Genomic DNA, 14517 nt, shown 5'->3' with positions numbered 1-14517 from the left:
GGATTTGAAGAGAAAACAGGATGCTTTTCTTTTCTCTGCTAAAATGACACTTTTTCAAGGTCTTGTTCAGATTTCCTCTTGTAGAGTTTCCTGGCCACTTCAGGCTTTGTTCACTATCCTTTTGTCTGAACTCAATCAGAGTGTCTGACACTTAGATACTTGGATTGTCTGTGTCTGAGAAATTTCAGCGATTCAAGTCTATAGATGTGTTTCCCCAGTTAAACTTCTTTAAAATGTCTCTCATAGTCTTTGCCCTTCTGCCCCTGCTGCCACCATCTCCTCTGCCACTGTCCCCCTCAGGCACAGAATGGGCCTTACAGAACTCAGAACCATAATGATGAAGACAAGTGACCTCTCTCTCTGCCTCTGGCTTCCAGTTGAATCCTCAAACTTTTCTTGTAGTTAGAAAAGGTCTATGATGAGAGCGGATCACACTGTACTATAGTCTTGTGGTCAGTTCTAGGCACTGATATTGTCTTGACTTCTAGAAAATCTGACTTCCTCCCCTGTGCTTGGGAGCAGTGACTAGTCTTCTCTTCGTTCCATACCTGAGTAGATGGTGGTACAGTTCCCAGCCTTGGAAAGTGGGAAATTCATACATGTAGAAAGGAATCCCCACCTCCTTTTTAAGAAATCAAGTTAGCAATTGCTTCCTGTGGCCATAGCCACTCTAGTGTGAGTTTCAGTAGATACATGCACTCATATCAGGATCCTTTTGAAAATACTGATGGAGAAATAAACAAAACCAAGAAGCTCATGTGATAAAGTAGAAAGAACACAGGCAGTGTGTTAGTTAGATAGGCTTGAATCTGCTTCTGTGTAATTCACAGCCTGTTTATACTTCTGAAAAAAACTGTGTGATTAACATGGATTAAAAAGCACATAAGGTACCTGAAAGACTGAGGGTCCCTACTAAATAACAACCTGTACTTTTACCATGTTAAATTTCTTATTGGTTTAATGATGAAGCTTACATTAATTCCAAAGACAGGAGAAAGGAGAGAGACAATGGAACCAAATCACTATGGCCAAATTAACTAAAGCTTTTTAATTAATTAATTAAAGCTTTTAATTAATTAAAACAAGCTTTTTTTTTATTGATATACACAGGCTGGGGCTGCCTCCTCTTAAGGCAGGTTTAAGAGGTCAGTATTGCATAGGAAGGAAGAAGACAAGGTTTTCATAGCTCAAGGGGAGGGGTTTTCCAGATGAGGGACTTGGTGGGGAAAAGTAGTGGTAGGGTTATAGGAGCAGAACATAAACATAACAAGTTAAGTTAGTCATGATGACCTCCTGAAACAAAGGCATGATTGTAAGGTGATCATAACCAGGTAGTCATAAATAAAACTAGTCACAATGAGCTTTCTAAACAAACTCCAGTTCAAGATGGTTATAATAACTTTTTGAAACAAAGGCATAGCTGCCATTTCCTGGAACAGGCAGTACAGCATCATTTGTACTTAAGGTTATAAATGTGACAAAGCCGAATTCTTGAGAAACAGAGGTTTAAGCATAAATAGGAATAATCTAGTTTGTCTTTATTATAAGATGCCTTGCAAGCCCGTGATTAAGGCAGGCTGGTTCAACACTTATTTTGAGGATTTGAGTGTTCGTTCTAAAGTTTATGCCTGTAATTCTCATTGGTTGGGTGTGTGTATGAAAAGATTTGGCCTCAGAGAAGCCTTCAACAACATGTGTCACGAGCTGTGCTTCTGCTGGGAGTGGGTCTGGGATAAGCAGAGAAAAACGCATGTCAAGCAGAGAAAAACACATGTCCTCTGCAAAATGGATAGATGCATTTGGAAGTTCTTAATAAAATAATTGAACTGGACAAGGCTTATTTTTGAGCCTAGGACACTGTGGACATTGTCTGTTGCTATCATATGTTGAGGGGTGTTCCTGTGGAGCTGTCTTTGATTGGTTCATTTTCTTGGCCACTAAAAGGATTAAAAGCAAGAAAACTCTGGAGTGCAATATGTAGTAGAAGAGAAAAATCTCACAAGGCAGACAGAATCAGCCAGTGGAGAAAGGCTTTTATTGGTGGTGAGGAACCATGGACACAGCAAGGCACTGAGAAAAATCCTCTGCAAAGTGGGTGTGTGTGGGTGGGGACCACAGCAGTTTCAAATTCAGTCTCTTTGTGAGGGGAGGGGCTAATAGGGGAGAAAAGTTCACAAGGTTTTAAGCTTCCTGTCTTTTGTCTCAGGTCTGGAGGGTAATGAAGATGTCAACATCCTGGACAGGAAGAAGCTAGCTGTCTTGGATGTTTGAAATCTATATTACCTGGTCATGGCTCCTCTCCCTGTCTGTCTGCTATAGGGGATCTGTCTAACTCTTGGTTTCTTATCCTCACACTGTTAACGGTCAGGTCCATTGGCTGTTAATTTTTCTAAACAAATGACTAGCAGTCAGTATGAGTTACCTGATTTTATTTACAAGAATTAAATCAATATTGCTGATTTTAGGTTGGTAACTTTTTCTTTCTGTCTGTCTGCCTTTCTCTCTCTCTCTCTCTCTCTCTCTCTCTCTCTCTCTTTCTTTCTTTCTTTCTTTCTTTCTTTCTTTCTTTCTTTCTTTCTATTATGTAGAGTCTTAGTACATAGTCTAGGCTTGCCTCAAACTGTTAGAAATTCTCCTGTCCCAGCCTTCCAACACTGGGATTATAGGGTTTTTTTTTTTCAACTACAATGCCTGCCATGATATTTTCTTTAAAAAAAAAAAAATTGTGCTCATCTTCAATTAAAGAAGCAGAACTCTAGAATTGCCTTAGGTTATAAAAGCAAGACGGTGCAGAGATCCAACGTGTGGCTTCTTTATTAGGTTGTTTTGAAAGCTAGAATCTTATTAGAAGAAGTTTAATACAGTCTAAAAAGGGGGCTCTGAGCCAACTAGATAGGATTCTTCCTAAGGTATTCTAGAAGGTGCTCTGCCAGTGACCTTTGCAACTGAAAAAGATCTTAACCTCACCCATCCCGGGTAGGCTGTAACCCTTTCTTTCTGGGCTCTAGGTTGTATATAAACTAATTTCCATTTTCTCTCTCACACCTTGGTACAGGTGAGCTCATCTACAGATTCAGAACACCACTCCATTTAGCCTACTTTCCCTTGGGAAAAATCCCTCTAAACCTTGGCCACTCCCTCCACCAGTCTTGTGCAGCTTCAGAAACAAGGTCAAATTGTTTCCACCAGGACAAAGTCCAGTTAGACAGAGGTCTCAGCCCTAAGTTTATCATTCCAGAATGTTTTTCATTATCTCAAGAACAACCACAGACTTCAAGCTCTTGAGAGGAAATGTAATACTTTAAAGTTAAACACAAAACAGTGCTCATTGCACTTTGTGTGCTTGGGAGGGGTAGGAGGCTCTGGGGAGTCAAGGCTTCAGTTGTACGTGAGCTTTATTGTGTAGTCTTGCCATTGTGTCTGTTTTAAAGAGAGATCTTCCTTCTGCTGCCTCTTCAGCACCCTGCAGCTTATGCTTTAAGGTTTATGCAGATACAGGTGATCGCTGAACATCCAACAAATGCTTTTATTTCTCCCAATGAATAAAGAATGAGCAGAATGTTGCATCTCATTCACTGTTTTCCTTATTCTCTCTACAACTTGTGTGATGTCTGGCGCATACATAATGGCTAGTCGGTAAATGATAGTTGGGTGACTGAAAAGCACAAGACTAGGGCCTGATGTATTCAAAAGAGATATGAGACCAAAGGAAAGGATATTGCCATTGTCCTCAGAGCATACAAGCCATTGAATGCATACTTTATGGGATTATATTACAAAAAAGCAAGACAACCCATCAACCAGCCAACCAGCCAACCAACCAACCAACCAACCAACCAACCAACCAACCTAATGCAGACAAAATGATACTATTTTAACTAGGAGCAAGAGCCAATTGAAAACAAGACTTTTGTTTAGAAAATAAAGTGTATTAGCATTTAGAAGTTTGGGGTGGGGGAGCCTGGCAAGGTATCCCAAGAGGAACAGTTTGGCTAAAGGCATGCTAAGTATAAACTATAGTTTTATTAACATTTCCTAAGCTCTATTCTGTTAGTTTCTTTTGTATAATTAATGCAGATAACCCCAGAGGAAACAAACTGCTGTGAACCTCAGCTAATTTTTTCAATCTTCCTCAGGTTGTGAATGTGACCGGGGGAGTCTCTTTTCTCAACTCTGTCACACCCATGGATTACTTCCCAGGTCTAAACTTGGAAGGGTATCCTAACAGAGATAGCATAAAATATGCTGATATTTATGGAATTTCATCTGCCCATACATTATTAAGGGGAACTCTGAGATATAAGGTAAGTGCTGTATTTTAAACAAATTTCTAGTTTTGATATGAATAGTGTTTATGCTGATTTTTTCTGGTAGTTAAAATGAGAAACCAAGTTGGAGGTTATTTTTTTTTAAATCTCTCTTAAGTTAGTTGCTTGACAAGTTCATACTTTTAAATAATTTATTTCAGTTACACTCTTTCTACAGTTGCTACTCTTCCTGTAGTACTTTTTACTACAACCCTCTTATCCTCCCTAACCCCCACCCATCCATCCCTTCCCTAGCTGTCCATTTCCAAGATTTATGACTTGATTTTGTGTAATGACCCATTTGGTTTAATCAGGCCTATTTGTGTGGTCATAGGATTGGGACTCTCCCCAAGGGAGTCTCTTCCCTTCTCCCTGTCCTTCAGCTCTTATATTCCTTTTGCTCTCTTTCTGTAATGTTTTATGAGCTGTGGAGGGATGGAACTACTGTCTTGATTTGGGGTGAACACTCAAATGCCCCTTATTCTTAGACCCCTGTGCAGCTATGACATTCTCTCTCCCACCACAGTTCACTGGTTAGAATTTTTTCTCTTATTAAATGTAGTAGGAGAGTCAATTCAAAATAGTGAATTTATTGTATTGACTCTTTAGGATTGGGAGCAGGTAGGAGGACAGCTTTAGGAATAGCTGAGTACTTAGTTTCTAGATCTTGTAAGAGTTACCGTGGTCTCAGGTTCCGCTCCATAGCAGGCAGCTGCCATCTTCCTGTTAGGGCCTAATAAGGTTCAAATCTAGAATGAGTGACAACTGCATCTTTCTCTAATAGCTAAAAGCGTGCATTTTGTCTTGTTAGTTGGAGTTTATTTCTGAGGTCAGTTTTCTTCCTCTGTTGTATGTCTTGAGAGCTTAGGGTGAGGTTTGCTTCATTTAAAACACACGAACTGAGGCTCTGGGAAGTGAAAGGGTTAGACAGACTTCTCAAAAACAAATATGAAATGTTTCCTAACCATCAAATAGGAACTTAAAGTGATTACAGGTGAGATGTTATAAGTATGTTGAAATGAGAAAACTAAGACGGGCAGTAGTAGCACATGCCTTTAATCCTAGCACTTGGGAGACAGAGGCAGGTGGATTTCTGAGTTCAAGGCCAGCAACCTGGTCTATAGAGTGAATTCCAGGACAGCCAGGTCTATACAGAGAAACCTTGTCTTGAAAAAACCAAAGAGAGAGAGAGAGAGAGAGAGAGAGAGAGAGAGAGAGAGAGAGAGAGAGAGAGAAACTGATGACAGAGCCCTAACATGATGGTCTTCTTTTCTTCTGTACCCAGATCTTCATTGTAGGGTGGGTTCTCCACTTTGGGGTTGTGGATTATTGTTCCTCCCTTCACAAAGAAGTAAAATAGGTAGAACTAAGTTAATAGAGTACTTTCTTAGCATGCATGAGGCCCTGTATGTGATACTTAGCATTTAAAAACAAAACATTGTAATAAAGATTAAATCTGATGGTTCTGTTAAATAATGTTCTGTTAAACTGTATTATATAATTCATGAGAATATTAGCCCTTATTCTTCCAGGACCTACCTATAAATAAATAAAAGAAAAGAAAAAGTTTTTTTACATAAACCAGTTACTTGAATTATCATGACAACTGTTAATATTGATTACATTTCATCAATGAAGATTATTACCAAATAAGTTATAAAGATAAAAACCCTCCAAAAAATTAATTTGTTATAGAAAACAGATCCTCTCTTCAAGAAATAAAATGGGGGGGATGTAAAAATTCATTTGTCTTCAAAGGGAGAAGTGCATTTGCTGCTTATTAATTCTTGCTTCAGGGATATTCTAAAGCTTTGAACGGATTTGTGAAGTTGGGACTCATCAACAGAGAAGCATATCCTGCCCTCCGACCTGAGGCCAATCCTCTCACCTGGGTGAGTATTTCCAGAATTCTGTGCTGTCTGCTTTGCACACACTTTTTGAAATGGCCAGGTCTAAATCTCTGCTTTGCACAGAGCCAAGGTGTCCCTTCTCTACATGGTGTCTGTTGATTATTTCCGGTGTGAATACCTTCTCCTTCTCCAGTGCTTTGGGTGAATGGAGAAAGCAATGGGCTAAAGTTCCTGGCCTGCTCCTGTATTCACTTATTCCCTAGGATCCTTCCCTGAACAATGGGGAAGATGCCTTCACTCTTTGCTTTAGATTCCAGTTTTCCAGTTGTGTAGATAGTGACATGTCATTTGGACTTATTGAGTATGATATTTAAGAGGATGCTGGTATGAATCTTGTCAGTCCTCTCGCTGTGCCATTTATGGCTGTAATAAGTTTGTTACTGAGTTTTAAGCATTTTTGTCTCATACCTAAATCCTAGGAAGCAGTGTACTCCTTCTGGGTCATCCCAGGATGTTATTAGAATCCAGAACACAAGCAACAAGCTTGTTGTACAGCATTAGATTGTAAATATTTTAGACTCCGTGGGCCAAGCAGTCCCTGCAGAATAATCTAGTACTGGCATAGATAGTCCACAAGCACTGTAGGTACAAGTTCCAGTGAAATGAACCACACTGAGTCCGTGAACCAACTGGTTGGCTTCTGATCTAGATCATAGCTTCCTTTGGGGACCCTGGAAAAAAAATGTTTGTTTAGAAATAAGAAAAATCCATGGCCACTCTCTTAAGTGTTCCTTTGGAATTTAATTCCCTTCGAGATCTTTCTCATCTATTAAAGCTACAAAAGAACTCTGGTTGCCACTGGCAACTACAGCACTAAACCCCTTGTAGTTTAACCTGCTTCACATTGACTGCTACAGGGTGCAGGGGTAGGAGTTTGGGGTGCAGGCTTGAGTGGAAAAAAGTGTTGGGAGATACATGACCAGGAAATGTATTAGTGTTTCTTCTTTTTAGAATTAAGTATTTATTGAGATTTTTATTGTTCTTGAATCCCATGTATTTGTGATGTGTAGATATTCATAAATGCATATATATGTATATATATGTATTATATGTACATATATATATATATATATATACATGCATATATACATATATATACAAAATTTATGTCTTAATTTTCTATTTCAAGTATTTGTAACAAACTTTTGAGGTATACTTGATGCCCAATGTCTTGGTTGGTTTATTTCTCAGATAATTAATGTTTTACTACGTATGTACTTAGACTTTTCATGTTTATTTTTCAATCAGAAACAGCTCCTGTGTGACCTAGTTGGAATTTCCCGCTCATCCTCATGTGAGAAGCTTAAGGAAGTTGTCTTTACGAAGTTGGAAGGGGACAACACCCAGCTGGAAGCTGCTGAATGGTAAACACCCACCAAGTTTCCATTTTTATCAAAACATATTGGATCAATGATTAATAACAGTCATTTCTGGCCAAAGAAAGACCACGGCAGACAACATGTTTTGTATTTGTCTTTGATTAATTAGCTGTTTATTACTGATTAATGCTCATTCGCTGACCTGATAGATTATAATTTATTATGTTCATATTGGGTAAAAAGTAGACAGTGAAGAACCCTGATGGCGATTATGACCTGGAAAATGTTTATTTTAAAGCAATTTGTCACTATGTTCCTGGATCAAGTGGGATTTCTCTGATTTTCTGTGGCTGCAGAATATTCCTTTTTGTGACTCTGGTATACTTAATGTAAGACAAATAATCTGTAAATTGATCATAAATGAGCTTGTAATGTATCATCTCTGCCCTGCTGTATGGAGCAGTGTCTCAAGGAGCCCAAGACCCTGAAGCTAATGAAGAACATGCATCGGCTGTGCACTAACAGAGACCCTTGTGCTTTTCAGGTTGGGCTTACTGGGGGAAGAGCAAGTTCCTCAGGCAGAGTCCATTGTGGATGCGCTCTCCAAGCACTTGGTCTCAAAACTCTCCTATGGTAGGTCATGGGGTTTCTCTAAACATTGCTGAGGAAGAATCATAGGAACTAGCCAAAGGATCAGTTTCAAGAGCAGCAGTGATACAGTAGGAAGGAGAAATGTGGGAAGAGGCAATGATAGAAAAATTCTTAGGAAATAGTGAATTCAGGAACTACTGGGAGAGAGAAAAAAAGAGTTTTATATTTAATGTATCAAATAAATATCAAAACAACATTTGGGGGGCAAGTATCTGTCTGCCAGAGCAATGGCCTTGTCACACCAACCAGATTATTTGAGACTGAGAAAGGGATATAGTCCAAGTTTCCATTCTCTCGAGGTTTTCACTTGGTCTTTGGGTGAAAAACATAACTAGTTATCTAATGGGTATATGTAATTGGATGCAGGAAGCTGGAAGGGGAGAGAAGGTGAGATACAATTAGAGTTGAGCTATGATGATGATTTAAGACATCTGTATTTATTTTAAGGCCCTGAAGAAAAGGATATGATTGTGATGAGGGACACCTTTGGCATCAGACATCCATCTGGACATTTAGAAAATAAGACCATTGATCTCGTGGTTTATGGAGACTTCAATGGATTTTCGGCAATGGCTAAAACTGTGGGGTTACCTACAGCCATGGCAGCCAAAATGTTGCTTGACGGTAAGTTCCGTTAGATTCAGGGCTGAGCCTGGCTCTTCTTTACCTTCAAGTCACTCAGGACCTGCTATAATGAAAATGAGCCATCTTGGAGGGTACCTGGTTGGGGACCACACTACGGTGAGGGAAAAGCAGAGGTCCTGGTGTGAGACGAAATTTTCATCCAATTCAGTTACAGGACCTCAGAATGGTGGAATAAATGTAGCTTAACACCTGTGGGCCAAGGTCTCCTCAAATTGAATGTGGGTTGTGACATTCCAAACTCAGGTTTGTTGCAACCTTTCGGTGAAATAGCATAGAAGACTACCACCACACAGAGGGTCTGCTGGGAAGGGTGACTCCCTTCCTTCTGTTTTTATTTGTATATTTAAGTGTGGTTGTTCTGAATTAGCAGAGGATGTTTACTTGTAGGTCTTCAGAATTATAGTCTGTGGTCTATTAATTCTTGTGTGTTAACATCTTACCTACACTGAAAAAAAATATTTGCAACGTGCTTTGTGACTTCCAGTAGGGTTTTATTATGAATAGTTAGTGAAAGTTTAAAGATATGTTAAGGGTAGATATGTTAAATAGAGTGAAGGTCTGAAAAACGTAGTTCAGCAACACAGAACCATGTAGAGTATCAGCTGCTTCCTGATTGGCCTTGTGGTTGACTGGTATCTGTGTGACGCCCTGCTTCTGCCTGGCACCAGGGCACAGTGTCATAAAACACATCACTCACTTGGACTAAACCCAGATTCTAAGTGTAATCTATTCTTAGTGTTTTGCACCATTAACAAAGTTGAAAACCTTAAAGCCAACCATTTCCCCCTTTTTTTTCTTTTCTTTATTTCTTTACTCTTCTCTCATACTTTACATCCCAACAGTTTCCCCTTGTTCCACCCCTGACTTCTCTTCTCCCCTCTCCTAGAGATCTGTTCTTCCCTTTCCCTTAAAAAAAAAAAAAAAAAAAAAAGCAGGTCTCCCAGGGATATCAACTGAACATGGAATAACAAGGTGTGATAAGACTAGACACAAACCCTCATATTAAGGCTGGATGAGGCAACATAGGAGGAGGAAAAGGGGTCTCAAGTGCAGGCAAAGGAGTCAGAAACTCCCCTATTCTCACTATTAGGAGTATTACAAGAACACCAAGCTACACAACCATAACAAATAGGCAGAGGACCTAGCACAGACCTATGCAGGTTCTGTGATTGCTGCTTCAGTTTCTATGAGCCCCTGTGAGCATTGCTTAGTTGATTCTGCATTCTGGTGGTACTTTCAACCTCTCTGGTTCCTAAAATCCTTCCCTCCCCTCCTCCTGTGGGGTTCCCGAAACTCCAGCTAATGTTTGGCTGTGAGTCTCTGCATGTGCTTCCATTAGTTGCTGGTTCATACTTCTCTGATGATAATTGGTCTAGGCACCAATCCATGAACATAGCAGAATGTCATTAGGAATCATTTCACTGACATTTTTTTTCCAATCGTGTTTAGGTCTATCCTAAGTCTCTGGGCTATCCAGCCTTTGGTTCCTGGGCTCCCAGGCAGTGTCAGGCATGGGCTCCCTCTTGTGGCATGGCTCTCAAGTTAGACCAGTCATTGGTGGGCCATCCCTACAAGTTCTGCGCCATCTTTACCCCAGCATGTTTTGTAGGCAGGACAAATTGTAGGTTGAAAGTTTTGTGGCTGAGTTGGTGTCCCAGTCCTATCACTAAGAGTCTTGCCTGGTTACAGAAGACGACCATTCCAGGCTTTGTATCCCTCATTACTAGGAGTTTTTGCTAGGGTCATCATTTGTAGATTGAGGGAGTTTCCATTGTACTAGGTTTCTACATAGTCTCCCAAATACCTTCCTCCAATTCCAGTCATCACTCCTTGTACTCTCTCCCTCCATTCCTCCCACCCCTAATTCCTCCTGCTCTCATCTCAATCTGCTCCAGTCCACCCATGAAATCTATTCTATTTCCTATTCCCAGGGAGATTCATGTGCTCCTCCGCCCTTGAGCCTTCCTTATTACTTAGCCTCTCTGGGTCTAAGTTGAGACTTACTTTAAAGGATTTCAGGTTTTAATTCTCCATGTTCTCCCTTTATGGTCACATTATGAACAGCATTGCTTTGCAGTACAGTACTGTTTGGCCCTGGAGTGGGACCCTTGCCATAGAAATAGGCCTTTAATGTCACCTTTAAATCAAAAATAAAAAATATTTGTTTTCTTTTAGGTGAAATTGAAGCCAAAGGCCTAATGGGGCCATTTACAAAGGAGATCTATGGGCCAATATTGGAGCGGATTAAAGCAGAAGGCATTGTATTTAACACTCAGAGCACAATCAAGTTATAAATAGGAATTTATTTTCCTGGGCACAATTGTTACCTTGTGTATGACAAACATGTTTGCTGATGTGCTAAAGCATGAAGCATGATATGTTTTGAGTAAGATCATGCAATGGTGTTTTTGAAACTCAAATCTCTATTTTAGTAAAGCTTTTGGAGTAGAAGATTCCAGACATTACAGAAACCTTTAATAAGTCTCCTGTGGACTTTTGTGTGTATGTGAAGGTGATGATGATCATAGTTTATTAATTTATTGTGCTTCCTTTTTCCTGAGAACATATCATCAGCAAATGCAGTTGTATTATTTCTTTTTCCAGAAAAAAACTTCATGTAGTTATATTTTTGTATTTTTCAAATTGATTCTGCTACATACCTTTTAGATTGACATATCAAAAAACAATTGCAAAAGTACTGTCTCAAGCCTCTTGTAAAGTTATGATTTATTTAGTAAAATTTGTCTTGAAAATCATTTTCTCTTGAATTTTTGGAAAATGGAGTTGATGCAATAAATTCAGTCCTCCTTGAAAAACTTTAACACCCTTCCATGATAGAAAAAAATTAAATAAAATAAAACAACCACCACAAAACATATAGCAAAACAAGAATGGAAAGGAATGCCCCTTGTAAGATAGGTATGAAAAGCCCATAATTTGTATCATACTTAATGGAAAAAATACTGAATGGTTTTCACCTAAGAGCACAAGTATGTTGTCACTTGCCCCAATGATTCAACCTGTATTGCAGGGTTAGGCCAGGGCAATTAGGCAGAAAGAAAAGAAAGAAAGAAAGAAAAAAAGAAAGACAAAGAAAGAAAGGAAGAAAGAAAGAAAGAAAGAAAAGAAAGAGAGGAAGAAAGGAAAGAAAGGAAGGAAGAAAGAAGGAGAGAAAGAAAGAAGGAAAGAAAGAAAGGAGGGAAGAAAGAAGGAAAAGAAAGAAGGAAGAAAGGGAGAAAAAGGAAGAGAAAGAAAGGAAGGAAGGAAGAAACATCTATAATGGAGATTAAACTTTATTTACATAGAATCTTGAAGAATTGCACAGGTAATCCAAGAGCATAGTCAAAATAATACAAAAGAACATTTGAATTCATGAATTTAGAAAAAAATGCAGATTCAAGAATAACTTGGAGAAATTGCCTTTTCACAAAGTATGAATGAGTGAGCTAACAGTGATATTATTTTAGAAAAATAATATCAACGGCATCAAAAAGGAAAAAAAGTAATAGAATTGAGAGGTCAGTGACACTCATGATTTTGTTCTGTTGTCTTTTTAAAAGCAGGCTAAGTCAATACAGCAAAGAAAAATAATGCTTTTTCATCAAATGAGGATTGAAAATCTGGACAGAAGCAATGGAGTTGGATCACTACCTCATAGTATACATAGGAACTGATTAAAGATGGGTCTAAAAGAAAATCTAAGGATTAATGCTGTAAAAATCTTAGAAATAAACATAAGCATAAACCTTTTTGTATTTAAATTAGACAATGTTTTTTTAAATAATTGAAGCAAAAATCACAAACACCAAAAGAAAAAATAGACAAACTGGATATAATAAAAATTGAAAACGTTTGAATTTCTAAGGAAAAACTGCTGAGATATAAAAGCATAGAACCTCGGGGAGGGGAAAGGAGGTGGGGTGAGGGTGGGAGATCAGTTGTATGGAGAGAGGGCAGGGAGAGTCCATGGAAATTGGTGATAGGTGCAGTTAGGGGATGGGGGGACCTCTAGGATGTGCCAGAGACCTGAGATAGGGAGATTCCTGGTGGTCTATGAGAGTAATTGTAGCTGAGACTCCTAGCAGTGGGGATATGGAGACTGAAGTGGCCACCTCTTGTAGCTAGGCAGGACTTCCAGAGGAAGGATAAGGCCACCAACTCACCCACAAAACCTGCAATCTAAAATACGTCCTGCCTACAAGAAGTGCAGGGACAAAGATGGAGCAGTGACTGAGGGAATGGCCAACCAATGACTGGCCCAAGTTGAGACCCATCTCATGGGCAAGAACCAATTCCTGACACTGTTAATGATACTCTGATATGCTTGCAGACAGGAACATAGTATAACTGTCCTCTGAGAGGTTCCACCCAGCAGCTGATTAAAACACATGCAGAGACCCACAACCAAACATTAGATGGAGCTTGGGGAGTCTCATGAAAGGATTGGGGAAGAATGAGGGATCTTGAGGAGATATGAGGGACTCTAAAAGAAGACCAACAGCATCAAGTAACTTGGACCCTTGAGGGCTCCCAGAGACTGAAACACCAACTGGAGAACATACATGGGCTGGACCTATTCCCCTTCCCCACATATATAGCATATGTGCAGCATAATCTTCATGTGGGTCCCTAACTCTGCTTATGGACATTGTTCCCCTAACTGGACTACCTTGTCTGGCCTCAGTGGGAGAGGATGTGCCTAGTCCTGTAGTGACTTGATGTGCTAGAGAGGGTTGGTACCCAGGCGGGCTTCCCTCTAATCAGTGAACAAGGGGAGAGGGGGATCTGGGAAGTGTGGCTTGGGGGGGGGGTTACTGGAAGGAGAGGTGGGGACTTTGATTAGGATGTAAAATGAATAAATAAATAATGGGGAAAAAGTAATGCAACATCTTTGTAAATAACCCATCAAATTAGATTTACTTTTTGGTAAGTCATTTATTCAGGGATACATATGTAGCTAGAATATATAAAGAGCTGTTATAACTCAATATGAAAAAAAAACAAATTTTCTTTTGCACATGCATGTGTGATATGCTTGCAAGTATGTATACCAAGTCGTGTGTGTAAACATGTCCTCTTTGCCTGTGTGCACATGAAGAAGACATGGCCTTGGTACATGTCTCTCAAGATTGCTCTCCACCTTAGATACTCAGGCAGAGGTCTCACCTGAATCCAGAATGCATTCATTCTTCTAGTCTAACCAGCTAGCTTGCTCTGGGATCTCTCATCTTTCCTCTCATGTCCTGTGGTTACTTGGGGCCACCTCCCCTGCCTGAATTTTTTTATTAACATGTTTTGATTGATTTAGAAATTTCAAATAATGCACCCTGATTAAATTCACTTCACAGTCCTCCCAGGTACATTTACACCCTTGTGCTCTCCCCCAAAACAAAAGAAAAAAATGCCAAGTTCAATTGTGTTGCTATATACTCACTGGAGCACTGCCAAACTCCCAATAGGCAGCCACTTAAAGAAAACCGAGTTCTTCCCCATCCCATCCCCAACCCCAACCCCATCCCCACCCCCACCCCCACCAGAAGCCACCAAATGTGAAGAGCTTCAGCATCCTTATCACAATTTTTGAGAGTTCTCTTTAAGGGTTTCCTGCTAGATTCTTTCTGTCTTCTTTCTTTCTTTCTTTCTTTCTTTCTTTCTTTCTTTCTTTCTTTCTTTCTTTCTTTCTTT

General features: G+C 39.6%; 1 protein-coding gene across 1 annotated transcript in view; it reads left to right on the top strand.

Moving 5' to 3' along the window:
- Positions 1–11585, top strand: part of Aass (aminoadipate-semialdehyde synthase) — a 55662-nt gene extending 44077 nt beyond the window's left edge. Inside the window, exons 19-24 of the mRNA XM_031380768.1 lie at positions 4137–4304; positions 6104–6199; positions 7466–7581; positions 8081–8169; positions 8635–8811; positions 11008–11585. Coding sequence (XP_031236628.1) covers positions 4137–4304; positions 6104–6199; positions 7466–7581; positions 8081–8169; positions 8635–8811; positions 11008–11126 — 765 coding nt within the window. The 3' untranslated portion in view covers positions 11127–11585. The remainder of the gene's footprint in view (positions 1–4136; positions 4305–6103; positions 6200–7465; positions 7582–8080; positions 8170–8634; positions 8812–11007) is intronic.
- Positions 11586–14517: the final 2932 nt, after the last annotated feature.

Source organism: Mastomys coucha, unplaced genomic scaffold (assembly GCF_008632895.1).
Source record: "Mastomys coucha isolate ucsf_1 unplaced genomic scaffold, UCSF_Mcou_1 pScaffold20, whole genome shotgun sequence".
NCBI lineage: Eukaryota > Metazoa > Chordata > Mammalia > Rodentia > Muridae > Mastomys > Mastomys coucha.
Note: the sequence above shows the minus strand (reverse complement) of the source record. Positions and strands in the feature narration are given on the sequence as shown.